General features: G+C 38.4%; 5 protein-coding genes and 1 long non-coding RNA gene across 9 annotated transcripts; 3 read left to right on the top strand and 3 right to left on the bottom strand.

The window, feature by feature from the left end:
- On the top strand, window positions 1-3,619 carry LOC103450321 (F-box protein SKIP31). The gene is made up of 8 exons (XM_008389653.4): window positions 1-356; window positions 689-1,011; window positions 1,300-1,375; window positions 1,715-1,825; window positions 2,294-2,468; window positions 2,567-2,685; window positions 3,059-3,119; window positions 3,215-3,619. The coding sequence occupies exons 1-8, from the start codon at window positions 276-278 to the stop codon at window positions 3,283-3,285; spliced, it is 1,017 nt and encodes a 338-aa protein (XP_008387875.1). The 5' UTR covers window positions 1-275; the 3' UTR covers window positions 3,286-3,619.
- Window positions 3,620-6,730: 3,111 nt separating this feature from the next.
- LOC103450320 (ABC transporter E family member 2) lies at window positions 6,731-11,723 on the top strand. 2 transcript variants are annotated; one of them, XM_008389651.4, is made up of 13 exons: window positions 6,731-6,871; window positions 7,267-7,388; window positions 7,985-8,070; window positions 8,165-8,262; window positions 8,344-8,461; window positions 8,571-8,660; window positions 8,987-9,291; window positions 9,410-9,605; window positions 9,684-9,869; window positions 9,965-10,234; window positions 10,645-10,941; window positions 11,048-11,180; window positions 11,265-11,723. In XM_008389651.4, the coding sequence occupies exons 2-12, from the start codon at window positions 7,286-7,288 to the stop codon at window positions 11,165-11,167; spliced, it is 1,869 nt and encodes a 622-aa protein (XP_008387873.1). In that variant the 5' UTR covers window positions 6,731-6,871; window positions 7,267-7,285; the 3' UTR covers window positions 11,168-11,180; window positions 11,265-11,723. The 2 variants fall into 2 exon arrangements, with proteins under 2 accessions (XP_008387873.1, XP_028949938.1); XM_029094105.2 differs by having other exon boundaries at window positions 10,696-10,941.
- Window positions 11,724-13,449: 1,726 nt separating this feature from the next.
- Window positions 13,450-16,533, bottom strand: LOC103450319 (U-box domain-containing protein 15). Of its 2 annotated transcripts, XM_008389650.4 has the most exons (5): window positions 16,297-16,533; window positions 15,796-16,148; window positions 15,597-15,710; window positions 14,890-15,321; window positions 13,450-14,684 (listed from the first exon to the last, which is right to left on the bottom strand). In XM_008389650.4, the coding sequence occupies exons 2-5, from the start codon at window positions 16,117-16,119 to the stop codon at window positions 13,629-13,631; spliced, it is 1,926 nt and encodes a 641-aa protein (XP_008387872.1). In that variant the 5' UTR covers window positions 16,120-16,148; window positions 16,297-16,533; the 3' UTR covers window positions 13,450-13,628. The 2 variants fall into 2 exon arrangements, with proteins under 2 accessions (XP_008387872.1, XP_028951009.1); XM_029095176.2 differs by having other exon boundaries at window positions 15,796-16,297.
- Window positions 16,534-20,093: 3,560 nt separating this feature from the next.
- LOC103450318 (small nuclear ribonucleoprotein SmD3b) lies at window positions 20,094-21,906 on the bottom strand. The gene is made up of 5 exons (XM_008389648.4): window positions 21,636-21,906; window positions 20,988-21,040; window positions 20,804-20,870; window positions 20,660-20,716; window positions 20,094-20,394 (listed from the first exon to the last, which is right to left on the bottom strand). The coding sequence occupies exons 1-5, from the start codon at window positions 21,792-21,794 to the stop codon at window positions 20,335-20,337; spliced, it is 396 nt and encodes a 131-aa protein (XP_008387870.1). The 5' UTR covers window positions 21,795-21,906; the 3' UTR covers window positions 20,094-20,334.
- Window positions 21,907-23,838: 1,932 nt separating this feature from the next.
- LOC103450316 (uncharacterized) lies at window positions 23,839-25,015 on the top strand. 2 transcript variants are annotated; one of them, XR_003769421.2, is made up of 3 exons: window positions 23,839-23,945; window positions 24,132-24,464; window positions 24,665-25,015. It is a non-coding gene; the product is annotated as an uncharacterized lncRNA (long non-coding RNA). The 2 variants fall into 2 exon arrangements; XR_003769420.2 differs by lacking the exon at window positions 23,839-23,945 and having other exon boundaries at window positions 23,988-24,464.
- LOC103450317 (flavanone 3-dioxygenase 2-like) lies at window positions 24,990-26,816 on the bottom strand. The gene is made up of 4 exons (XM_008389646.4): window positions 26,435-26,816; window positions 26,060-26,322; window positions 25,641-25,965; window positions 24,990-25,526 (listed from the first exon to the last, which is right to left on the bottom strand). Exons 1-4 carry the CDS (start codon window positions 26,648-26,650, stop codon window positions 25,278-25,280), a joined length of 1,053 nt encoding a protein of 350 aa, XP_008387868.1. The 5' UTR covers window positions 26,651-26,816; the 3' UTR covers window positions 24,990-25,277.
- Window positions 26,817-27,033: the final 217 nt, after the last annotated feature.

Genomic DNA, 27,033 nt, shown 5'->3' on the forward strand with positions numbered 1-27,033 from the left:
ACTAAAAAACTTACCCCTTTTTCTCCGTGATCCCCTTCCTTCTTTCTCCCCTCGCATCCCACCTCTAACCTTCTCCTCCATCGGACACTAGCAAATTAGCGATAGCCTAGCATCGAGGATCATCTCGAACCGCACACCTTATCTCAGCCACAACCAGCAACCAAAAAACGTTTGATAATCTGCAAGCTTTCAATCTCTCAAAGCCGATTTTTCTGCTTCCGCCAGAAATTGTCCGTTGAAATTGCCCCCTTCCCTGGTCTCCTTCCGCCGGCAACATGACTATATCAGAGGATGAGGACGAGAGTTTGGCTCATTTCCTTGAATCGGAGGTGCTCTCCGAGGTTTCAGAAGACAAGGTTTGTCTTATTCTTCTGTCTTTCTTCCGTTTCGGTTTGATCCATTTCTGTCTTTCTTCCGATTCGGTTTGATCCATTTCTGTCTTTCTTCCGATTCGGTTTGATCCATTTCTGTCTTTAAACAGTTTTATTAATATGACAAAGCTTTCCCTCATTTCAAAATTTGATCTCTGCTTGATGAGGCTTACTTTCAATTTTGCGGAATTAGGTTTTTTTTTTTTTTTTTTTTGGGAAAGGGGGTAGTTTGTTCTATAATCATATCATATAGTAAGTACACTGGCATGAACGAATAAGTGACTGATATTGTTGTTGGGCGTTTGATTGCATGGTAGGAGGAGGAGGAGGAGGAGGATGAGGTAACAGAGGCCCCCAAAGCAAAGAAAATGCGACTAGTGGAGGATACGGCTGAGAAAGACCCTCAATTTCAGAAAAGCGCATCTTCTTCCGGGTTTGTTCAGTCAAAAAGCGCCATCGGCTGCAGTAGCAATAGCGGGAACACGCCCGTGAGGATTGAAACTGGCATTTTCAGCAAAATCCCTCCTGAACTCTTCCCTCACATCCTCAAGTTCCTCTCTTCTGAAGATCTATTTGCTTGCTCTCTCGTCTGTAGATTTCTAAGTCATGTCGCATCCGATGAATCCTTATGGCGCCGCCTGTAAGTAACTCTTACAAGTCTTTGTATAACTAGTTGTGCAATTTTCAGTCTTTCTGACGCCAAAGCTTTTTTATTTTCCTATGTTATCTTCCCAAATCAATTAATTTACCGGAATGCAATAAATGTCTGATCTATTGGCAACACCTGTTCGCAATTTTAAGAGCTTTATGTAACTCCTATTTAACAAATTCCCTCCCTAGTATGGATTTGTTGATTCTTTAATGATGATAAATGCACTGTGTTTACTTCATCCTCTTTCGAGTAATGTGTTTGTGCGGCTATGTGCAGGTACTGTATGCGATGGGGTCATTTGCCCCCTAGTAGAAAGCTGCGTGAATGTCCATGGAAAAAACTTTATATTCAGGTACTTCTATCTATCTTTTTATTTACTATTATTTTAGTCAGCCATAATAATTAGGTCTCAAACTAGCCATCCCTGTGAGTGGAACATGATACCTCCCACTTACACGTCTGGAGGAATACCACCAAACCTCAGTGATAGTGGCTTTTTATTTTCGATTTTAATTTGTAGTAGTTGCTGCTGCAGTCATCATGGGCATTCACAAAAAGTACTTAATTTGTAGTTTGGACTTGAAAAACTGAATTTTTCATATTGTATGCGCTTACATGAAACCTGAAGCTGCTTTGCAGCAGCAACCTAGATAAGTGATATTAGCCTAAACAAATTCTTTCTCTTTCCCAGCGTGATGAGGAGGATACGGTAGAACTTGTTAGGAATTGCACACTTGAGTTCAAGGAATATTTTATTCAAATGCAAGCTGCGAAAAGAAGCCAAGCACCTCTTCCTTCACAGGTAACTGATGCTACCTTTGCCTTAACCTGTGTGGTGTCGTTTTGTGTGAGATTATACGAAGAGCTTGCTCTTATGCCTTGACCTGTGTGGTGCCTTGACCGCTATGCTTCTTGAAACCTTATGCATAATTGTTTTCTCTTGTGTTAACTTGTGATCCTTCATGGGAGACTTACTATATGAGACATTGGGTCTTAAAATATTCTGCGTTTTGCTTTCTCTTGGGATAACTTCAAGATCTTTCTTATTATTTTCTCAGTAGTTTTCTAGTCCTGAATATGTCACACTCAACCTTCTTTTAACCTTTACATTTAGTTGTAACATGTGGGACTCTCCCTCTCCCTCTCCCTCTCCCTCTCCCTCTTCCTCTACTTACATATATATATATATATATATATATGTATATAAGTATGTATGTACACACACACAATTATACCTTTATCGGTTGAACTTTCATATTTGAATGTGAAGGTGAATGATGACGGGATAATTCTTGACACAACAGTAGCTGATCAAGTGTCTATATGGAAAAGTAGTAGAGGCCTAACTGATAAGGCGGAAGCTGATCATGCTTGTTCAGGTGAAAAGTGCACTTACTACCAAATTGGAGATGTATTTGTCTGTGAGAACACTGGCCAGGTTCATGGTAGGTATCAATGAGTTTCATGTACTTTGTGTGTTAGTGCGTGAATCTTATGCAGGACTTAAGTCTCATCCAATTATTTTTCATGTTTCCTTCTGCAGTATGTGATGATAATTGCAGAGAAGTTGTTATGGATCCGACCAATGAGCTTTGGGTCTGCACAATATCTGGGCACTGTTTCGATAGGCTCCTATCACCAGAAGAAACGGAGTCAGATGCTGTGAGTGAACATCTCCCCTGCCTTGCAATTTGTTGTCATTATACAACAATATGTCATCAAGTTGCCCCTCATTCTTCCTCATGAGATATTTTCTGGTTGATATAAATAGTCGAAATTTATTTGTGTCAGGCTTAATTATTGATAATTTGATATGCCCCTTGAAACTCACTTTTAGTCTCACTTTGCCACCTTATTCTGAAAATGTGCTACTTAACCCCTCAAACATCAACTAAGTGTCTCAATTCCGTTTTCTCATTTCTTGTAAATTTTTCAAACGCCTTATTTGATTTGGTTAGTTGTTAGCCATGTAGAGAACAATTTGTCTCAATTGTTTTGTATGGTTGCTAATGCTTGGTCATTTCCTTTAATTCAGGAGCAGCAGCAAGGAGCTGTGACAGACGAGGCAGAACCATTCATGGGATCTGGGCGCTTTGGTAATTAAGTTGCCTTTTTGTTTTTGTTTTTTGTTTTGGTTTTAGAGAAGTGTAAGTTAATTATGTGCGACCTTATTTTTCCGTTTTTGATGCAGCAAGAGCTTATATGATGGGATATAATTGTGTTGATGAGAAGGAGCTAGAGGATGCTTTGAGATTTGTCTGAACAGAATACCACAGGTTCATCTAGGTGGGAGTGAAATTCTCGGGTCAGGTACACGTCACTCATGCGGCTGGCGCACACAGAAAAAACGAGCAGGCCCCTTGCATTTGGCCCCGCCCACCCCAAGACTGGAGTCACTTGGCTGAGTGGGAAGCCAGCCGCACCTCGTAATCCTAGGTGGGTTGTCTTAATTCTCATGTATCAAAAAAAAAAAAAAAAAAAGAGCTTAATCCTCAACTTTGTGTATGCATATTACATTAGGTATACTGTTGTTGTATTATTATTTTATTATTATTAAATACAGATAGAGATACAGAGTGGTTGATGTTGCTGTCTATTAGGGAATTGCAGCTAAATTTGCTTTGCTTTGCTATGCTTTGCTTTGCTTTTCTTTTCTTTTGGGGTGTGATTCCATTCCGTACACACTGACATACACCACCAGAGCAAGAATCATTTTGATGAAATGATAATGGGAGGGAGGGAATCCAATTCCTTTGGACTTCCGTCTTATCTGATGGGCAGATATTTCCTCTTTCCTCTTTATGCAATTATCATTTTTACTAAAACATGGGCATTTTTACTAATATATTGAATCATGAAGAAATTATCATCAAATCCTTGTTGGTTAATCAGCCCTCACTTTAAGCCTAAAAAATGAATGATTAATTTGGTTCTATAATGTAGTAGACATTTCCTCATCGGCAATTCCAGATCCATGAAAATAGTCAAGAGTTTTTCGAGTTCACCCTTCTCAATCCAAACGCCATCTACTTTACATGGTAGTCAGCTGTCCATAAACTTCCCAATTAATCCCCAACTTGTAAGAAAAAATGGATAAAACCAACTAGATTGAATTGTCACAAGCAAATCAGTCATTGGATTCAATCATGTCGATTTTTTTTAAATGCAATCCAAGTTACCCAAATTATGCAAAGATGATCAAAATTGAATTTAATCTGTTTGTATAAAGGATTGAATTTGTTGAGCACTTGATTGAAATGTACTTCATTTTCATATGTCGAATTTCAAACTTATACCAAACCACTGTACTAGTTGGTAAATTGTTGTAATAACATCTTTATCATCCTTTCCTTGCAAAAGGGTTTTGTTTTAAAAAATAAAAATAAATTTCCTAATAAAAAAACATATAGGAAGTGTCTATATCTATATAATAATCACCAACCTTTTGCTTTTAGGTTTATTTTTTACTAAGTATTTGTAACTCGATTTAATTTCATCTTATTCTCTGTAACTCAAAAGTTGTCACTTTACTTCTTGAACCTCAAAATTCGTTTCACTTGCCACCTGAGCATAATGAAAATATACAATTAAATTTATTGCATATGTGACATAATCTTATCAGATGTTGGGTCCCACATATGTTTGAGGAAGCAACCTATAAGGTCATCTCCAATGGAGATGGCTATAGTGCTATAGGTCAAAATGGAAAAGGATCTTAGGGGTTCCGTGATCGTGACCGTTCATCATACATCGTGCGGTCAAAAATGGTTAGGTACTATTTATATTTAATTTTAAATTTTAAATTTTGAAATAATTTATGACCGTACGATGTACAATGAACAGTCATGATCATGGGATCCCTAGGAACCCCAGGATAAGGATCAGGATCCTTTTCAAACCAAAATCTAGCCCGAAATGATCCAAAACCCAACTCCAATGGAGGGCTAGGCCAAAAAAAATAGGGGACCCACCAGACCAAGTTTCAGCCCTTTGGCCATAGGGTTGGCCATTCTTAGCCAGCTAGATAGCCCGTTTGAGGGGATTTTTTATTTTTAGGCCGAAATTTAAAAAAGAAAATTAAAATTTTCTAATTGTGTCCGTATAAATACCTAAATCATTTCTATATCATTTCTCACATCTTTTCAATTTTTTTTTTTGCTAGGCTCACATCCTTTTCATAAACACCACTCCCTCACCTCTTCCAATAATCTAAATTTAAAATTTTCAATTTTTTTTCAAATAGCCACATCTTCAACCAAATGATAAGAAATCTAAATGTTTATTCATTTAGCGACAAGTGACACTCAAAATATGTCCGAAAATCTTATTTTAATATGATAGTTTAATTCAATTAACCAATAAAATTAAAGAACAAACTTATAATAATAAACTATTGAGGGGTTTAAAAAATAGCCCTAATTCACTTGGAGATGATATATAAATATGGTCTAACACTGTTCATTAAAAAAAATAATTTCTTGCATGGCTATAATTTGGACGGGAGATAAACATAGCCTCTTCGGTTCGAGATGACCTAACTTTGGATTGTGAACCCACAAGTTGAATTGTGAGTTTCAAAGAATAAAATTATGACTTTTGAGTTACATTGAGACAAAATGAAATTAAAATAGAGTTACATGGACTTGGCTAAAATAGAAGCCTTACTTTTACTTCCAACGATTTTTTACGTAGGGTTTAGGGATTGTTGCAATAATACTACTGTAACGCGCAGCTTCTGCCCATACAACCCGAGAAATTTGGAAAAAATAACCAAATTTCAAATCCTAAATAGAATTATAACCACCATTTTAAAGTTATAATAATTATAACTAAAAGTTGATAGGAAAATACTAATACACCTTTAAAATAAAGTTTTCTAGAAAAGAAAACTACAAACCAAAAGGCTTGGCTGTCTTTTACCGTCATCTATGTCCTTTCTATAGTATAGATTATATTTCAAAACCACAGAAACCCAACTCATCACATCTCAACCCAAGCACAGCCAACCATGGTGTGCAGCACGATCCCTCTCTCTTCCTCCTCCTCTTCCTCTTTTATACTCTCACACACAACCTTCGTTTATTTTCGAACCCCTAAAATTTTTTCGACCTCCTTCACATGAAGATGACTCTCACTCTCAGTCTCGGTCAGCTTCCTCCTCTGCTTTCCAATTTCTGATTTTCAACTACGACGATGTAATCCTTGAATTCGAGCACTTGCACCACCAAGCTTACAATGAGGCCTTCGCTCACTTCAGTGTCCGCTACTCTTCCTCAACATCTCAACCCCTCAATTGGAACCTCCACTTCTAGGATCAGCTCTAGAACCAAATCGTTGGTGAAAAGCCCAAAATGCAAGGGTCCCTATCTCCTTTTCTCTCATTTTCTCCAAAGGTTGAACTTTGGATTTTGTTTTCTTCTATGATTGAATTGGGGTTTTGGGTTGGTTAAGGAACTTCAAGGATTACGGGTGGCTTTGAACTTATTCAATTCTACTTCGAATCTTCTTATCTTAATTGAATCTTGTTTTGTTTGATTTCCATGGGTGACATTTTTTTTTTTGGTTTTTTTGAAAAAACTTTATTTGAAGGGTGTATTAGTGTTTTCATATTAATATTTGGTTATAATTATGATAAATTTAAAAAGGTAGCTAGAATTCTATTTAAGGTAAAAAATTTGGTTAGTTTTCCAAATTTTGAAAACCCTAACATTTATCACAGAGAGAGGACAAAGAGACAGCTCTCCCCTCCCCTGGTACGCCACACGCCACACCACCTCCCCGACCCTCCCTATACTTAGCAGTCAGTCTGCCTTCCGTCGCCACCGCCGTCATCTGCTTCGTTTTCTTCGTAAGTATTTAGTGTATTTTCTTCCTGTATATCTGGGTGCCGGATAACAAAGATTAAGCGAGAATTGTTTGATTATTATTTGAAAATCAATAAGCATATTATTTTTCTCTGATTGTTAGTACTAATTGAAATTTGACAAAGTAATTAGCTGGTGTGTTGGGCGATTTGGATACAGTTTTAGCTAATGACTCTTCTCTTGAAGCCTTTTAATGAAATTGACCAAGTCCTCCGCCTACATCAAATGTTTACAGATGTATATTTCAATCCAATCCTTTGTTTGATCATGCGCACAGTATGTTTAACCAAATATAGACAAAGAAGGTGGCCATATGTCTCTAACCTCTCTCTGTGTTTGTGTGCGGCATAATCTGATTTTGTTGATTTATTGTGGATAGAATAAGATTAGGAGAGGAGATGGCAGACCGGTTGACCCGTATTGCAATCGTGAGCTCCGACAGATGCAAGCCAAAGAAGTGCCGCCAGGAATGCAAGAAGAGCTGCCCTGTTGTCAAGACTGGTATATTATAGTATCCCTTCTTAATTTTATCATTTTCATTGTTTCTGTTAGTAAAGGAAATAGCATATCAGGATTGGTCGAATCACTCAAGATAATGGTTTCTTTTGTTTTCACAAAACGTGCAAATATTTTCCTGTTTCTTGAATTATGAGCTTGCTTTATGTTTCGTGAGGGTATTGGGATGCACAATTCTTGATTACTTAGATTCAGTAGCTGATTGTGTAGCACGTGAACTGTTATTTCTCATGAAACTTATTGTTTGTGTTCAATTATTTGATAATTACAAGGAAATTAAGGAAATGGATTGCCTCTTGCAAGTAGATTTACCCATAAACTTTACTAAGCTCTAAATACATGGTATATAAAAGCAAGGAAAGATTCTACTAAAAATAAAGGCATGAGCTCTCGTATATAGTGTGGAGGTTCCAAATAATTATTTAATATTTCAGTATTGGCAGAATTCCTGTAATGCATTAGGCTAGGTTTCTTCTTTGTACAAAGCTGATTTTCTTGCCTTGAACCCGATTTTATTAATATACCGTTGTCCTAGAGTGCTACAAATATACACCGCCTTTACCTAACTAATCAATCTACAGGTAAACTATGTATTGAGGTTACCCCTGCAGCCAAGATTGCTTTTATCTCGGAAGAATTGTGCATTGGGTGCGGTATCTGTGTTAAGGTCTGTAAACATTGTGGTTACTGTTCTTTTTTTGTTCCCTATCTTAGTTGGTTCTAAAGACATTCTTTGGACTCTGTTCCATCTCATGATGCAGAAATGCCCATTTGAAGCAATTCAAATCATCAACTTACCGAAGGATTTAAACAAAGATACGACCCATCGTTATGGTCCTAACACTTTCAAACTACACAGGTTAGCTCCTTACCACATTATTGGGAAGTGATCACTGATCATGCTAGCACTTATGTGGCTAACAGAAATTCAAAATTTCAGGTTACCAGTCCCAAGGCCAGGTCAAGTTCTAGGTTTGGTTGGAACTAATGGCATTGGGAAGTCGACTGCCCTCAAAGTTTTGGCTGGAAAGTTGAAACCAAATTTAGGCCGTTTCAAGGTAATACTCCTTACAAAATTCACCTTCTCTGATAAGTATAAAATATTATTCAAACTCTTTTTGCTGTATTCTTTGATTAACTTATCTTGAAGTTTTTTTTTCTTTTCAGAATCCTCCAGATTGGCAGGAAATCTTGACCTACTTCCGGGGATCTGAGCTGCAGAATTATTTTACCCGTATTCTGGAAGATAATTTGAAGGTGCCTTTTATGCTCATAACTTTTATAAGTGTATTTCCAAGGTATTTTCTTATAGTTAGGTTAGTTTTCGGACCTAGTGCTTGCTATCCAAGCAGAGCCTTCATATGCCGATTCTGGTACTAGGTGGGTGCTCTTATTGTCATAAATTGGATGGTCAAGATACCTTTTTACCGTCTTCAATGTATTCTGATGAATTCCAAGTTTAGTTTTTCTTCTGGCCCAGTCTGTGGAAACAAAATGCATGCATTTCGATTTTGTTTGTTTTTATGTAATAAATTTTTTGCTTCGTGCTGATTGCATAATTATAATTTTCTTTTCATTAACAGGCCATTATAAAGCCCCAGTATGTTGATCACATTCCAAAAGCAGTTCAAGGAAATGTTGGGGAGGTGCTCAACCAGAAAGATGAGAGGGATATGAAGGAAGAACTGTGTGCTGACCTTGAGCTGAACCAGGTTATAGAACGTAATGTAGGGGATTTATCAGGTGGGGAGCTTCAAAGATTTGCCATTGCTGTCGTCGCCATACAGAATGCAGAGATATATATGTTTGACGAACCTTCAAGTTATCTTGATGTGAAACAAAGGCTTAAAGCTGCCCAAGTTGTCCGATCTTTACTCAGGCCTAATAGGTCTTTTTTTCGTATATTTCTCTACTCTCAAATTTTCATTGCATGTATTTGTTGGATTCTTTTTCTTGATTGTCTTCTTTCATGTTTAGCTGATCGGTATGTTCCCTTGTGTTTTCAGCTATGTAATTGTTGTGGAGCATGATCTTAGTGTCTTGGATTACTTGTCAGACTTCATTTGCTGTTTATATGGGAAACCTGGTGCATATGGAGTTGTGACTCTTCCATTCTCAGTTAGAGAAGGAATCAACATCTTCCTGGCCGGATTTGTTCCTACAGAAAATCTTAGGTTCCGAGATGAATCTCTGACATTTAAGGCAAGATTATAAATTTTGTCCATGAATTGGTCTTCTGACTTATCAGTACTTTTTGATTTACTTTGTTGCCTGTATTAGGTTGCTGAGACACCACAGGAAAGTGCTGAGGAAATTGAGACATATGCACGATATAGATACCCATCAATGAGTAAAACTCAGGGAAATTTCAGGCTTCGTGTGGTTGAGGGTGAATTTACAGATTCTCAAATTATTGTGATGCTGGGTGAGAACGGAACAGGGAAGACTACATTTATTCGTATGCTGGTATTTTTAGTTTCTTTTTCCATTTTCTTTTTCTTCATTAACTATAGCTTATCTGTTTCAGATGTTGAGTTAACATATATTCATCCGATTTTCAGGCGGGTCTATTGAAACCTGATATTGTAGAAAATTCAGATGTGGAGATACCTGAATTCAATGTTTCTTACAAGCCTCAGAAAATCAGTCCAAAGTTTCAATCCACTGTCAGACACTTGTTACATTCAAAAATCCGTGATTCATATACTCATCCACAATTTATGTCGGATGTGATGAAGCCTCTTCTAATTGAACAATTAATGGATCAAGAAGTTGTGAATCTCTCTGGCGGTGAGTTGCAGAGGGTTGCATTATGCCTATGCCTCGGGAAGGTAAATTTATTTTTTACTTTGTGTAGGACACTTTGAATCTCGGGATGAATTCATTTGAACACTTTGTTGCAGTCTTTCTACTTGGCTGCGTCTGAGTGGGTGGAAGTTGGGGAGTTATAAGTTTTTCTTTAGCCACTATTTAAGATATAAGTTTTTCTTCTGAGATAGGAAACATGCTAGGTGTGAATCCAAATAATTGAGGAATAAGAATGTGTCAGTTCTCAGTATACAATTCATATATCTACCAATATGTAAAGTTGGTTTCTCGTGGCAATCTTGCTGTGCTCTGCCTGTAAAGTAAACAATGTAAATATAGTGATTACATTCACTTTTGTTCTTTTTTTATTGTTTGATTCCGGTAAGGTTCTGCCTTACAGTTGCATTATTCTAACTAGTTGAAGTGCATGCAGATCAGTTTTGATGAGTACATTCTAATGTCCGCCTCTATTTACTCAATGCAGCCAGCAGATATTTATCTGATAGATGAACCAAGTGCTTATCTTGATTCTGAGCAGCGTATTGTTGCTTCTAAGGTCATAAAGAGGTTTATCCTTCATGCTAAGAAAACTGCTTTCGTGGTTGAACATGATTTTATTATGGCTACCTACTTGGCTGATAGAGTTATAGTCTATGAGGGGAAGCCGTCAATTGATTGTACTGCAAATTGTCCCCAGTCATTGTTGACTGGGATGAATCTGTTCTTATCGGTAAATGTTGCAATGAATCTCATTGGAATTGCTCTCGCTCTCTCTCCCTCGCTGTGCACAAGCAACTTCCATTTATTTTGTTTCTTTGTTTTTTTAAATCATGCAGCATCTTGATATCACATTTAGACGTGACCCCACTAACTATCGCCCAAGAATCAACAAATTGGAGTCAACTAAGGATAGGGAACAAAAAGCTGCTGGGTCCTACTATTACCTGGATGATTGATAAGGCCTTGATGGTATGTTTCATTCTTATTCCGTTTATTTCATGTTTTTGTTGCCATTTTGATATTACAAGGTGTTCCAATTTGCGTTTTGGCCAGATTTGGAGGGCGTTCATATGACCTTAATAATGGAATCACAGCTGAAGTCATGACATTCTGACAAATGATCGGAGGTCCTTTGTTTACCAGAGAGAATGAGTTTTCCAGGCCCTCCCATGTTGTTAGGTACTTGAGTAAGTCATGCCCTTGCCCTATAGATAGTGTGCTTGCACTCATGCAGTTTTGGTAAATTAGTCTCATTGGGCGAAGCAATCTAGATGTACAATTAATGGTCACTCATAGTATCAGCGATTGCAGTTTGAGGAAAGGATGTTTAACTGTTGTGCTTTCTGGGTTTATGTAACAGTGATTTCATCTCTCGTGGTAAATTTTGTTTTTTACATTACAAATTTGTTCTGTAGATGCCTGGGCTTATTCTTGTAAAAGTGTGGAAAGGTTTTAATGCTCAGGGAAAAGAATTCTAATGGGCGTTTGATATGCTGAAGACAGAATTCTACAGTTCTTTGTTTAGTGTCGACTGTTGAGAAAACTGACGCTGTCACAAACTCAACCAATTATTTACCAAATGATTCTTTGTTTACCGCACTTTTAGCTTGGGGTGTAAGCGAATGGAAAGGCGAAATGAAGCTGGAGTGGTAGTTGAGTCTTCTTTGTAATGGAATGGAATGGAATGGAATGTGACAGTCTCTAACGAAAGGAGATAGCCAATAAGCCAAAAATATGGGAAAAGAAAAAGCAAGTGATTGAAATTTGCACGAGAACCTATGATATGTAGGGGTGGGTTCGGTACGGTTACCGTACCAAAATTCTCGTACCAATTACCGTACCAAATTTTCGGTTTGGTAAAATCTATTACCATTACCATACCAAACTTTCGGTATACCGAAGTTCGGTATTGCCAAATGTTCGGTTGGCATGGTATGGCAATGGTAATTGCCACTTTATTTTGAGACAAAATTTGTTTTTGCTTTGTTCAACATTTCATATTTTGTGCCTCTGTAATAAGACAAAGATATATAAACCAAATGCATAGACGGAAGAAAATTCTCATAACAAGTGCCCAAATGGATTTTGGATTTCCACATTCAAATGGATTTACAGCCGCATGAAATGTTGATGAATTACTTGAAAATTATAAGCCTAAAACAAAGAATGGAAACATAAAGCAGTAATTTAAATTGTAGCCTAAATTCATCTATTATTCATCATTCATAATTCACACACACAATAATTCAAATTATGCATCAAAATGAAAATTAAGCTTACAATCCAAATAGAAGTTACAAACCAAAACAAATAGAAGTTAACAATCCAAATAGAAGTTAAAGTTTCAAACCAAAGGAAAATTGAAACTAAACTTCAAAAGGTAAAATTCATTGATCAATTCTTCAAGTTTAAGATGTCGAAACTTTTGGAGGAGGCATTGAACTTGTAGAAGATTGAGTTTGTGTCAAGCCTATATTACAAACGAAGAAAACATATTAGTAGTAAGAAGAATTAAAGTTGAAAACCATTTAACAAACAAAGAAAATATATTATAATTTATAAATATGTGTTATATTATAATTATATATTATATAATTTATATAAATTATATATTATATTATATTTTCGGTACAGTATGGTAATACCGTGGTAATGATATCCATTACCAATACCGTACCACGAACTTTCGGTACGGTACAATACCGTACCATTACCATTGGCACAAAAAATTTGGCACAAAATCGGTATGACACGGTTGGCAATTCGGTTGGTATGGCAATTTGGCAAAAAAATCCACCCCTAATGATATGGAGAGGTTCTTGCGTGAGTCTTGGGTGTGGTCTGAGAATGGGGAGGGAAACAAATGAGACCGGGTGATGTGTGTGGGCCGGACAAGCTAACTGGTCCGGGTTTCGTATGTTAATATTTTTCTAGGTTAAATTATACTAATACCCTTTGAGGTTCATGTTTTCACAAAAACTCTGCACCTTTGAAACATTATTCTAACACCTCTTGAGGATTAATTCACTCACATAACTCTTCCTTCCATAACTAAGGGTAATGCTAGAGAGAGAAAGATGGCCATGGGTGGTTTTGTGAGGCAAAGGTGGTTTAAGGTCTAGGATTTGGGGGTAGAGCGAGGGAGGGGTTTGGTTAGGGATTGGTCTTGAGCGAGAGTAGATCTTGAGCAGGTGTTTCTTTGCTAGACCGCTCTCGATTGTTATAAGCCAAAATAGGATAAAAGGAAGTAACTGAAAGTTGTATATTGAGTCGTAGCATTTTTGTGGACGTTGTTATATATACATACACATGTGATTTCATTCACCCTAGAAGGATAGAATCAAATCAAATCAAATAAAAGCAACAAAATTGAGAAAATATTAATATTATTCTACACACAGATTAATTATTACTCGTTCAAGGAATTTGTTCACTCTTGCTTATGAGTTGCAGAAGTGCATTTGCCTTCCTTTGAGCTCTGTTGGTTCCACTCCTTGTGATCTCTACCAAATGCTCGTACACTCCAAACTGCAGTGCGGCAAGTAAGAAAGAGGAATTGCTTGACCCCAACTCGAGAAGAACTGACGTTGCACATTCCTTGTTCTTGGGTGTTCCTTCCCGGATAAATTCCACCAGAATTTCAATGAATGAGAGCTGTCCAATCTCTTGTCGTCCATCTGGATGTGATGCAAGAAGTAAGAAGATGGAGAGCGCTTCGTCGACCATGCCCAAGTTTCTGTCCTTGAGTAGCTGGAGTAGTGGTGGTACAATGCCAGCACTAATGGCCCTCCCCTTGTTTGCTTGGTTCAGAGATAAGTTAAACAGTGCCGTGGCAGCGTCTTTTCTACCTCTAATAGTCCCGTCCTGCAACAAGTCTACTAATGGCGGAATGCCATTTGATTCTCCCACAATTACTTTGTTCTCATCAATCATCGACAAGCTAAATAAAGCTGCTGCAGAGTTCTCTCTAGCTTCTGTGCTTCCATTCTGCAAAACTTCTATAATAGCTGGAATGGCTTCTTCTCTGGTTATCAATTTCTTGTTTGTTTCATCAATCGATAAGTTCAAAAGAGCCGTTACTGCATGCTGTTGAACTTTAGAATCTGGGTAGGAAAGAAGTTGCACCAGTGGCGGGATTCCTCCACCTTTGGCAACCAAAATTCTGTTCTCTGGGTTCTCTTTAGAGATCAAACGAATCTTCATGACCGCATTCCTTTGCACTTCTAAGTGACTTGAGGACAGTTGGTCAACCAATGATGAGATCTCCTCTTTGTGTTCGGTGGAGGAGCTTTCCTGGCCCGTGGAAGTTTCTTTTTTCGGGAGCTGGAATTTGTTCTTCTCACACCACTGCATGATTAGATTTTTTAGAGCATAATTCGGTGCAAGTGACAGGTGAGCCAGAGTCTGCCTGGTCTTGGGACATGTCCTATGATTGGTGTCGAGCCACTTTTGTATGCTTTCTCTGTTATACGTCTTTAATGAAATATCCAAACCCGAGGAAAAAAAAAAGATGAATCAGTTCCCGTTCTGTTAATATAACAATTGTAAACGTAAACTGAGCGCAAAGTTTACTTTTACTCTACAAGAGTTATGCTCCAATACACACGACATGAGTAGAAGGAAGAAAAATATAAACTAGGGAAACCTAGCCAGTGCATGTTTCATGTAAGCAACTCACCTGTCCACTTGCAACAATAACAGGATCCGTCATTATTTCTAGTGTGATTGGACAGAGGAACTCATGAGGGATCATCAAAGACGGGCACTTCTCGAGCATTTTAGGCATGACAGGGCCGTCAAGTACATCGGTCGCTTCCATTCCTGCGATTTGTCTGAATTTGTTAAGAAGATCGATGATTTGCTGCGTAGTCTCTGCACTTGGCCCTCCTCTCTCTTTATCCTTAACCAGATTCCTCACAGCTATTGTTTCTATCTTAAGGTCCTCGGATTTTTGCAGGTCTAGCTTTTGGGCGAGCCTCTCTATAATGGCACTATCAGCATTTCTATCTTCTTTTTTGGACAAAACCACCATAATATCCATTGCGAGCTCTATGTCCTGTGTATCTGTTCGCTTCCTCGCTCGTCTAAGTTGCATGATCATCAGTTCAACCTGAAACAAAGCGAAAAAAGTTATATCAGAAACAAAACCAGACTGGATTGGAGTGCTAATTAATTCGTCTAAGAAATTACCAATCTCCTGATTAACGCCACCCCCCACCCCGGGACAATCAGGAACAAGTTTTTGATACACAAACTTATATCAAACGTGTGCAGCAAAGCGAGAATAGTTTGAATTGATAAAAGATCTGTATGTGTGAAAAAAATTGAAATAACACATGGGAAGCATTAGCTTGAAAACGGGAAAAGGGACAAATATGTATATACCTGTTCCTCAACTTCATCTGATAGGCAAAGTTCATCAGGCAAACCTTCTAAAGCCTGACCGAGTCTTTCATGAACCGCATGAAATCTAACCATGACTGCCTCGCTTTCAAGTGCCTAAATTACCGCAACAACAAATAAATTAATAATTCACGGTTCCGAATTTGAACATCTATTAATTTTCAAAGGGAAAAAGCCTAACCAGATAAATTTTGCTCCCCTCATTACAAGTTTTCAACAATTTCTTTGCCATGAGAAGCACCTTCTTCAAATTTGCCAACCAAGCAGCACCCCTCTCCGGAATTGGCCCATCGAGCTCCCGCGTCTCCTGAAAAAGCGGCAGCAAGAGCTTCATACGCCGCACCAGGTTGTAGCATTCTTTCCTCTGCGTCCTTCGGTAATCTCCGAATTGAGCAACATATTCAATCACACCCTCCGCAGTTTCATCTCTGATCTCTCCTCCTCCTCCGCTGCCTCCGCCACCTCCACCTTCACCTTCGTCTCTGATCTCTCCATCGATCACCATGGGCCTCCACCTTTATACATATATGTATTCTAGATGAATCAAAAAACAAAAGCCTAGTTTCTTAGAGTAATTCTGACTTCAAATCACGAGTAAACGAACTAGCAATAGCATTGCCCTAGGGTTCATGAATGCATAATTCGCCGCTGGAATCCGGGTTGAAGATAACGAAACCCTAACCTTAATTTCCATGGATTCCATTTGCAGGTGCTCTGTGTGTTCGTTCTTGGTGCCTGTCAGAAGCTTTTCGCGGGCTTTCCGGGTCCGTGGCTTTTTAAATTGGAAAATACATGGAGCCTAAAATAGAACGCTAATTGAAAGTTTGGTTAGTTTCTAACCAACCTACTTTTGGGTTCCCTTTGCGGTAAATTGCCAATTGCCACGATCCACTAGTATTACTATGACTACTCAGTACTCACATAGCATTAGCATTAGTATTAACCTCTCTCTTTCTCTCTGTCTCCCTGTCTCTAACACACACGCGCACACACACACAAGTTACAATTAGGAAACAAAAAAATGTTACTTTTATCACATCTGTACCACCTTTTTAATAGAGATGGAATTCATTTATGTTGGTGGACTTCCTGTTTGACAGATCAGATAAAGGATCGGATAGGACTAGTTATACGGACGCGGGTGTTTGGCGCTCAATCGTACTAAATAAGCGCCAGATTAATTTAACCGGTCTGCTTATCTAAGAGGGTATATGTCGGATTAATAAACCCAACCAAAAGGCTCGGATTATTAGTCGGTCCTCTCGCGAACTCGGCCCTCTCTCTCTCGCATTCTCTCGGCATCGTCGTCGTCCTCCCCGTCGCCTTCCTCGTCGTCCTCTTCTTGTGGCCTTCCTCGTCACCTTCCCCGTCGCCTTCCTCGTCGCCTTCCCCGCCGCCTTCCTCGTCGCCTTCCTCATCGTCGTTCTCTCGGCGTCGTCGTCTTCCTCTCGCCTTCCCCGTCGCCTCCCTCGTCGTCGTTCTCTCGGCGTCGTCGTCCTCTCGGCATCGTCATCGTCCTTTCATCCACTCGCCGTCCTCCCCTGCAACTGGGTCTTGCAAAGAAACATGGTGCGGTGGAAAGATAATTTCAATTTGGGATTCTTCTGCAGTCGAGGAAGAATAAGGGAGAGAGAGGGAGGGAATTTGGGGTGTGCGGCGGAGAGATCTGGGAAAAAAGTGATGGTTTCAGTTTTTTTTTTTTATATTTATTTTAAGTTTTGATTATGCAGTTTTGATTATGCAGTCGGGAAAAAAGGTCAACTTTTTTGTGACATTCTAAAGCATTACTCACAAAGAGGGCGATATCTGCTCGCAGAGACTGGAAAAATTATTTGGGATTATGCAGTCGGGGAAGAAGAAGAAGGGAGGGAGAGGGAGGGTGTTTGGGGGTGCGGAGACATCTGGGAACAAAAAGCTGATTTCAGTTTTTTTTTTTTTTTTTTTTAAGTTTAATTTTATTTTAAGTTTGATTCCTCCTATCCGGTATAACCAAACACAGTATAAATAATACGATCATTAGTCCGATACTGCACCAAACGTCCGATTAATTTAGTCAGTACTATCCGGTGGCTATTTATCCTATCCGACAGAAATAGTCAGTACAGTCCGAGCTGCCAAACGAGGCCTATTAAAGAAATAGTACAAGTGTTGTATGAAAAATATGATAAGTATAACATTACTTTTAAGACTATCTCCAACTCTTGGAATAAAGCTTAAAATATAAGTTTTAACCCCCCCCCTCCTTCAAGTGGTTTCATTGATTCCATCATGCACACTTATTCAGGAAACTTGCTAGACGTACTTTTCGATACACTTTGACTACTGTACAACCGCAAGCATTGACTTTGTTTTGTTAGATGAGACAACCTTTAGCAATATCATTCAGGTAGGATCTTACTGTTCAAGTCACTAGTATCAGTATTAACGGATAAATTAAGGCTCCGGATTAATACATGAGGTCATGTATACAAAAGGACTAACGTAAGAGACCAGTGAGGTTGAAGTTGGAAAGGCGTCCTGTGGGAGGGAGTAAGCTTACCACCTTAGTGAGACCAGTGAGTTTTACCTTGTGGCAAGGGTGTGGCTGCAATTTTAACTTCGAAGGGGACAAAATATAAAGCAGAATTATATTTAATACAAGAAAATGTTAATTGTACTTGTAATGAGAATTATTGATTCAAATACAACTTGACAACTTATAATATCTCTGGCTTGCAGCATCCAGATTTGACTGACTTCTGAAGAAAAGGTTCTCAATGCAATCTTTTGGGGGTGTTTACGAGTATCGTGGGACACCGAGGAAAGAGAATGAAGTAATCCTGTTGTTGAATATGTTACTGTTCTCATATGGATCTCTGGATGGGAAGACGTGGACAAATCTGAGAGCGCACGAGAATGACCAAACTATATGCAAGCCTGGGCAATTTGCGTCATGGCCCGTAACTGGACAGAACGCTCTTCTACCGTTCCGATTCTTTAGGGTGGTTCTGACAGGTTCTAGTTCTACAACAGATGCTTCCAACCCTTGGAATTTCTGCATTTGCTTTCTAGAACTTCCACTAATTTGTTTACATTATGTGTTGGCTTTTCCTCAATTTCTATAAACTTCTTCGTCGAAATTTAATTTGTTTCATGTATATCCATTATCCATATGTGTGTTAGTTGAACTGTTGAAATATAAATAGTAAGGGTGTTGTGTTTGGCTCATACATTTGTGAGTAATTATGAGTCATGTGTTAACAACAATGAAGTGACCTGTGTTTGCTTTCGGTGGAAATATCACATGGTGTGGGTTGCATGAAAATTGCAGACAAAGTAAAAGCAAAAGTTTGGTGGACATCATCATGAGTAAAACCATAATGATGATGCTTGCTTTTACTTTAATGATGATGTTTGTGGAAAAATGGAAAGTTGATTCCTTTTTCTTTTGCTATTTATTTTGCTAAGAACCGAAGGGAGAGAATGAGAGATTTGGCTCTCTCCTAAGAAAACATCAGAGAGCATCCAAAGGGTGAGAGCATTCGGCTCTCCCATGGGAAAGCATGGGCACGGGTGAGAGAAAATCAAGAGAGCTAGAGTGAAAAGTATTCTAGTGAAAGAACTCTTGGGGTAGAGTGAGGCTCTTGGGAAAATTCTATGAGTGGGTGTGCAAGGGATTTGGGATTGGGTTATGTTGATTTAACTCATGTGTACTTGTACTGTTATTCTCATAGTGAAGAGCAATATCTCTCCGGGGACGTAGGCAGGTTTTTGCCGAACCTCGTAAATTTCTCGGTGTCTTTATTTCTTGTATTTTATTCTGTTCAACTGAGTGTGATTTTGGTGAGGTTGTAATCTGAATCTCGTTTCCACACTGACAAACGGGCCAAGGCACAACAAAGGGAGGAAAAGCCCTTAATTCTTTCAGTTGATTGTGGTTCACCATGATGAGGGTACTTATCAGACCATCTCCAATGGTTGGGCTAAGAGCCAAATATTTTAGCTCGAAAAATTTAGCTTTTAACCCAAAAACAGCTTTTCTACTTCAATCGTTCTAGCTTAAAATTTTAGCCCGGGATTATTAAATAATAAACTTAGGCTATTTTTTTTTGTTAAATTAAATTTAAAAAAAAAATATGTAGACTATCGTAAATTAATTTTATAAACATTTTAATATAAAAAAATTTTAAATTCCGATAAATATTGAAAAATTTAAATTCCAATTTCTAGGCTAAATTTTGAAGGGAATTTAGCCTTGATTTAGCATTTAGCATTTAGCCCAAATTTTCCCCTTGGATTGGGTTTGGGAGAAAATTTTGGAGGGTAATTTGACTTTTAACCCACCATTGGAGTTGGTCTCATGTTCATCAGGTTTTGAGCCTGTCATTCTAGCAGCGACGACTATTACCACAGGCTCACGGGAAGGTTGGATGATGAAAAAACATGCCACAGGGTTTTCCTTCTCTCCTTTATAACTTATGAGAAAATAAACAGAACGAAGGCTACTAAGTCTGCAGATTTAGATTGAAACGAAGCTATTACATCAACAATATCAACTACAAGAAAATCGAGTACATGTAAGGTCAAAAGATGCAGCATCCAAAACATAACATGCATACAAAACGAGAACAGCCTGTCAAGATACGCAATTTCTGATTTCTCCTCATCTCCCAAACAAAGTCTATTCTTTTACAACGAGGATGCTGAAGGGTCGCACAAAGGGCTGATTACGTCCGACTGATTACCTCCGAACAGGTGGTACAACACCCCTACCAGCTGTCCCACGGCCAGCCGCTTGAGCCTGCACAGGAAAATATATTTATTCAAAGCTGAATCCATTTCTCCTTTTCTCTTTCTATAAAAGAGGTGTTCAAGCCATATTTTCAGAGTTTTGTATCCCTATGCCTAAGCTAAGGTGCTAGAAGAGAAGACTAAATCAAGGAACCCTCTATTTCTCACAATGCAGTCTTCTGTGCTGTCTCCACATTTTTCTCACACATGAATGTTCAAATGGAAGGCATCAAGCTTTCAATTATTAAGATTCAGTACAAATTAGAAGAGCTTACCTTAGCCCGCATTGAAACAGCTCTACCTCTGCCAACTCCTAGTGAAGCACCCTTGCCCTTCCAGATTCAGAAATCAAAATGTCAGTAAAAAACAAAATTCATCACTATCGATAACTCAACGATCATTTAGACATGGAATGATACCTTGATTCTAGCATCCAGGCGCTTGAACATTGGAGCATTCTTCAGCATGTCAGGTATGACCATAAACCTATTAAAATTTCAAATCAATATCAGTGGAACAATCATTGGGAGTAGCAAAGAAACACAACTTGACCAAATTATATGTATGGGCGCTGTCATACAAAAAGGATCCGTCATTATATACCTTACTTTGCTCCCTCGGATGAATACGTGCTCAAGCTGTGAAACTTTTCCGTCCTGTAGATGAGTGTACCAATGTCAGAAACTAAATGAAACAAAGATAAAGTAATTGTTCAAGCTTTGAAAATAAGAGCGACTAAGTAACATCCAACATCGGATATTTCTAAACTAATTTCCGTTTCTCTTCTTTTCAAAATTGACCATCAGGTTCAGGACGTATAAGATTAAGTTGGCAATTTTTTAGCAAGGAAAAAAGAAACGCAATAATTGCCTAAGACTCTTCACCCTCTCCCTCTCCCCCTTTTCCGATCCTAAAATATGGAAATAATCACTCAGCTCCATCTAGGGAAATATGCCTAATAGAGTGCAGAATTCCAATTCCTTTACCTTTCAATCCAACTTTTTCATCGGCTTTTAAGCCTACTCTACTTCTTAAAGCTCAGGGTTTTTTTTTTTTGGGAACATTGTCTTGTAATTGGTTCATCAGATTCAGTAAGAGAGAGGTGCAGTGTCAGTGCAAGCGCATGAAATCTAGGGTTTTAATTCAAAAGATGGCAGCGGAGATCGCAGGCGTTCAAAGAAAGCAAAAATAACAGCACATTGAAGAAACTATATACGAAGAAGAAACGATAGATGAGAGAGGCTGGAGTACCTTGGCGGTGTAGGTGATGTTCTCGAGCTGACAGTTCCAGTTGTCCTCGCACTCGACCATGCTTCCTCTGTAAAGCTCACCGCTCTTGAGCTCCACCGTCACCACGTGCCCTGACGCCTCGTGAAGAAGCTTCACCGGAATTCCCAAACTTCTGCTCATGATTCACTTACTGACTGTTGGTCTTCTTCTTTTCGCTCTGTTCTGCTCCGCAAAACCCTAAAACGAACCGTCTCCCCTCCCTCTCTTCCCCTAATTTATAGTTGCGCACTCGCACACACTGCGTCGGTTGCACACGACATGTCGTTAGTGTAAAACTTATAATAAAGGACTACGGGGAGCTTGTGTTCACTTTTATTTGTTTTTGGGCCTGACTGCTGAGGATGTTATTGGGCCATAGGCCCATTACTCTTTTTTCAGAAGAAAAGAAAATGATTTAAGTACCTAAACCCCCTTAACCTTTTAGTGTCATTCCAAATTGGTATGAATCTTTTTAAACATTCCAAATAAGTACCTAACATATTGAAAATGTCACATCTATTAAGCCTCAGTTAAAAATCTATTAAATTAACTACGCTTATCAACATAAGTCATAAAAGCATACCATCCACCAACTAACGATTACCACCAACCCCATTCATGCTATCACCTCCAAACCCTACGCAAAACCACCAATTTCACCCTGCAACTCAAGTGGCCAACATCAAGAAGAAGGTCATGGAGGTTATTGACAATGGTATGAACTGCCATGATACGATCACCATCATCTTCACCACCCACAAAAAATAACTGGACGCGTTACGAGTCAAGTATCAACAAATAAGGAATCACATGAACATAAACAAACTCCTTGAAGCCCTATCTGAATTTTTAACCCTTTTTTTTTTGTTAAGAGATTGCCCTCCTGATGTAATTTCAATTTAGGTCCATTTTTTATTCAATTCAATACATGTTTGATTACTGGGTTTCATATTATACAAGTTTAATCTATGTTTGAAAAATTAATTGGGCTTAATGGATATGACATTTTTAATAAGTTTGATACTTATTTAGAATGTTTAGAAATGTTGAGATTAATTTGGAATGACACTAAAATGTTGGGGAAATTTAGAAAAATAGCCAAAATTTTGACTATGAATTGAATTTTAACCAACCATTATTTTTTTTTTTATAATTCTAACTAAAATTTGACATGAAAGTACTACAATACCCTTTTAAACTAAATTAATTGCAAAAATATATCATCTCCATCCATTCACGGTCCAAATTTTGACTATGTATCAAAATTCCCTTCTTTTTTTTTCACAGGATTTATGAGGAGGAATATGTCAAAGCCATCATGGAGGAAATTAACAAGGTTGTTAAACTTGAGGAAGAGCTCGACATTGATGTCCTAATTATATTACATGTCGATTAAAAATTATGTTCTCCTTTTAAGCTGAGGGAGTCTCTTATGCATAAAGAATGCATTTTCCATTTAATAGGGTCGACCATCTCCATTAAAGGGGCATATTAATTGTCAAGAAGTCCATCTTCACTGCACAGATGCTCTGAGTTGGATTTGCCGAAATATAAATGGATTTTTGGAAATAATATGCCTACCTTAATCAGCTTATGCTGAGATTAGAAAGAGAATAATTATCCAGTCCGTTATGACTACATGTGTTAATTCTATCAGACGGACGATATGGTTGAGTACTTTGGAGAGCAATTGTTTGGCTTTTCCTTTACCGCCAATGGGTAGGTGCATTCGTATGGATCTCGATGAATAAAATCTTCAATCGTCTACGATGATGTGAGCCGCCTTAAGCCTATAACTGTGTTTTGGTCATCTACTATTTTGGACTAAAGCCATGAATAGATTGAAAAGATATAGGTTTGCAAATATTTTAGTTAAGAAAGGGTATTGTAGTATTTTCATATTAAATTTTGGTTAGATTTATAATAGTTTGTGATAGTTGGCTAGAATTCTATTTCTGATCTAAATTTTGGCTATTTTTTCAAATTTCCCCAATCTAACCGCCCGTCTATAACTGATCTGAACTAAAGCCATGAATAGATAGAAAAGATATAGGTTTGAAAATATTTTAGTTAATAAATAATATTGTAGTATTTTCATATCAAGTTTTGGTTAGAACTATAACAATTTGTAATAGTTGGCTAAAATTCTATTTCTGATTTAAATTTAGGCTATTTTTCCAAATGTTTCAACAGGTTGAGGGTTTTAGGGTTTCACCGATCGAATTAGGAGGCATTAACAGAAGCATTACAAATGAATATGGGCTGCCTGCTGCTGGCTTCTGCCTTCGGCATGTAATACTTTGTTACTATGCTCTGCCTTGCTTCATCTTGCTTGAATACTAGTTTCACGTTCCAACAAGGGGAACTGGGGAAGGGGATGTTAACCGTGATTTCACATTTTTCTTCATTTCATTCTATTTCCCCACTACTATCGACTTTCACTAATAAACTAGTTAAAATCCGCTCTTTCTTTCTCAGGCGGAGCATACTTTTAATAACAACAGACACCGAGGAGACATGGAAAGCGTTGGAATCTGTTTTCCCTTAACACCTGTTTGCTTCATCTCTAGGTTATTTGAAATTTGGATTTAACAGAGAAGAAGGTGGACATTGTATACCGTGAATGAGCTTTAATGGATGGGATCTCCAGTTCAGCCATTCCTCACAATGCAAGCATGGAGATGGAGTTTGGGTTGATCGCATCCCTGCTTGGATTCAATATGCCTGCCACCGTGGACCCAGCAAGGTTCGCAGCACCATATGAATTATGATGGTGTCTACTAGGATCCACTATCATCAGAATTCAGAAAGGTACCATTTATTCAGCACCATATGATGTTATTGTTTTATGGTTTTGATGAACACTTTATTATAGTGTTTGATTTCTGATTTCTGTGCAAATAGACACTTGATTCTAAACGTTGTGTGGTGACTTGGTTTTGTCAAATCCTGTTTAAATTAAAACTTGAGTAATGGAATATGGCTTAATTGTTTCTTTGCAAAATTATAAGGTTTATCATCGAGGAGATGACGGTGAGGAGGCAGACATGAACATTAGAGCAAGTTGTGGTTGGGCAGGAGAACTTTGAAGAACGAACTGGGTTCCGTGAATCATGAGTGACAATGCTGTTGGTCAAGAGCACAAGAGAGTGTGACCAAGGGTCGTCGGAAGACTGACATTTTTTGCTCTCTGTACATATAATATGTGGCCTGTGTCTGTGCCTGTGCCTGTGAATAAATATTAATAATCGCATTTCTTTGTATCAGTGTTAAACGCTCCGTAGAAGTTTGTACGACTTGCAGATGCAGATGAAGTTGCAGACTAGAATGCGTATATACATGAAAATAAACAAATTTCCATATATTGCGGTACTCATCACATATGTATTCGAGATTAATTGGATACACATGATTCGCACAACTATGCAAATTTCACTCGAACTCGATTCTCAGTTCTTCACAGAGATGGCACTTATCAATAAAATGACCCAAAATAAACTCCAACTGTAGTCGGAGACCTTTGTAAGTTTTAGCCTCGTCAGAGAGCAAAAATGACATTTGATCAAATGAGCAGTGCTTAAAGCGAAACTTTTGAATATCCCGTTTCAAGTTGCATTGAGCTAGCTAACCCTGAAGCTTAAAGCGATCCAGTACTTGTTCGGTTTTTCCCAGCGTTTTACCAAAGTTGAGAAAGAAGTCTTTGTATGGGAAGCCTTTGTAAAGTTGGGGATTGCTTGCATTGATAAGAGTTGCAGCAGGTTCTATAAGGCAATCATGGGAAGGCATCACGAAAAACCCAGCTGAAATCCGAGCAGCACTTGAATTCGTCACTACCCGGTGTTCAGCACTTTTCAACTTGCCATTGCTGATAACCTACAATATCCCCGCAACAATTTTGCAACCGTGTATAATTTGTCAATGGTCACGCATGGCAAACCAAAAGAAGGCGATCGGTGAGGAAGATAATGGTAGAGAGGGAAGCTGTACCTGTAATTGATAACCGACATTAACCACAAGCGCATGTGGAAAAGGAACAACAGAAATCCATTCCCCATCCTTGAGAACTTGCAGACCACTGACATGATCATCCCCTTGGAGTAAAATGGTTATAAGGTTTGGATCACCGTGTTTAGGTAATCCTAGTGTTAAACTTGGTTCCGGGCAAGGTGGGTAATAATTTGCTGACAGTAACATTTCTTGGCTTACTTCACCCCTGAAATACCCAGGTCCCAGCCCAAGTCCTTGACTCATTAGCTCCAAGATCTTCCAAGCCAGTTCCCTCACTTGTGTCGAACATTCCCCGACAACATCTCTGAATTCAAATCTCATCAATAAACCCTTTTGACTAAATACTAGCTGTCTGTCTGAAAATACATCATATGTACATTATCTAAGCTTGGACTTACCGATATCTGGTTGGTTTTTCAGGCCAAAGTTGGTTGCATTCCTGTGAAAGAGGATGACAAGGGTGTTTGAGGCTGTCACGCCAAAAATGAACAGGTTCCGCATCAAAATTTCCACCGCTGGTGCTGGTGAAGAGCCTGCAGCTTTTGTTGGGGTCGTCGGAGTAGAGGCTTGCAATGTCCTCATCAGGCAACTCTTGGAACAACTCTTTCAACAATCCCACTGTCTCCTTCAACAAATTTTCTGATATCCCATGTTTAATTACCTGCTCTTCTTCATATACAAAATGAAAAATTATTCATTTAGAATTTGATATACACTAGTACTAATAACTTACAAGCTACATACAGAATTACAGATGGAAGAATTTGAATGACCTGAAAAAATCCAAATTCTTGGCTGGCCTCAAGTATTTGGCCAACTATATCACAAGCTTGTGCTGCTCCTCCACCATCCAAACCCAAATCAATGACTGGAATGGTGTTGTTGCATAGAGGAACGACAGCAAGCTTTCCGGGTCTTACATCGGGTGGGAATATGTAACCCTCAGGCATAGGTCTTTCTTTGTACCTTCTTGATATAAGCTTCTCCATTCTTCCCTTTCAACCTGAATCTGATCTCAAAATACAGTCACTGACTCACTGCTCTGTATCTCTATCTTTTGTTTATTATTCTATTTTTATTCCGAGGATCAATTAGTTGTATAAAGATAAGGTCTTCATTTACAGTCTTGCCCCATAGCCTAAGCTTAATTGTGTCAATTGCCCCCGCAACAAAACTCGGGTCTCACTTTGCCCTCTAAAATTGAAAAATCGTCACTTGACCAATGGGCTCCAATCCAAGGATAGATATCTAGAGAAATGTTAGCAATTTTGTGCTAACCTTTACATTTGGACGATCTCACTTTGTCATGTGTTACTTTTTTTGCACAAAATACAAGACATTGAATGCCTTTGAAATTATTTTTTTGCTTTCC

This window comes from Malus domestica, chromosome 15 (genome assembly GCF_042453785.1).
Source record: "Malus domestica chromosome 15, GDT2T_hap1".
In the NCBI taxonomy this organism is placed as follows: Eukaryota; Viridiplantae; Streptophyta; class Magnoliopsida; order Rosales; family Rosaceae; genus Malus; species Malus domestica.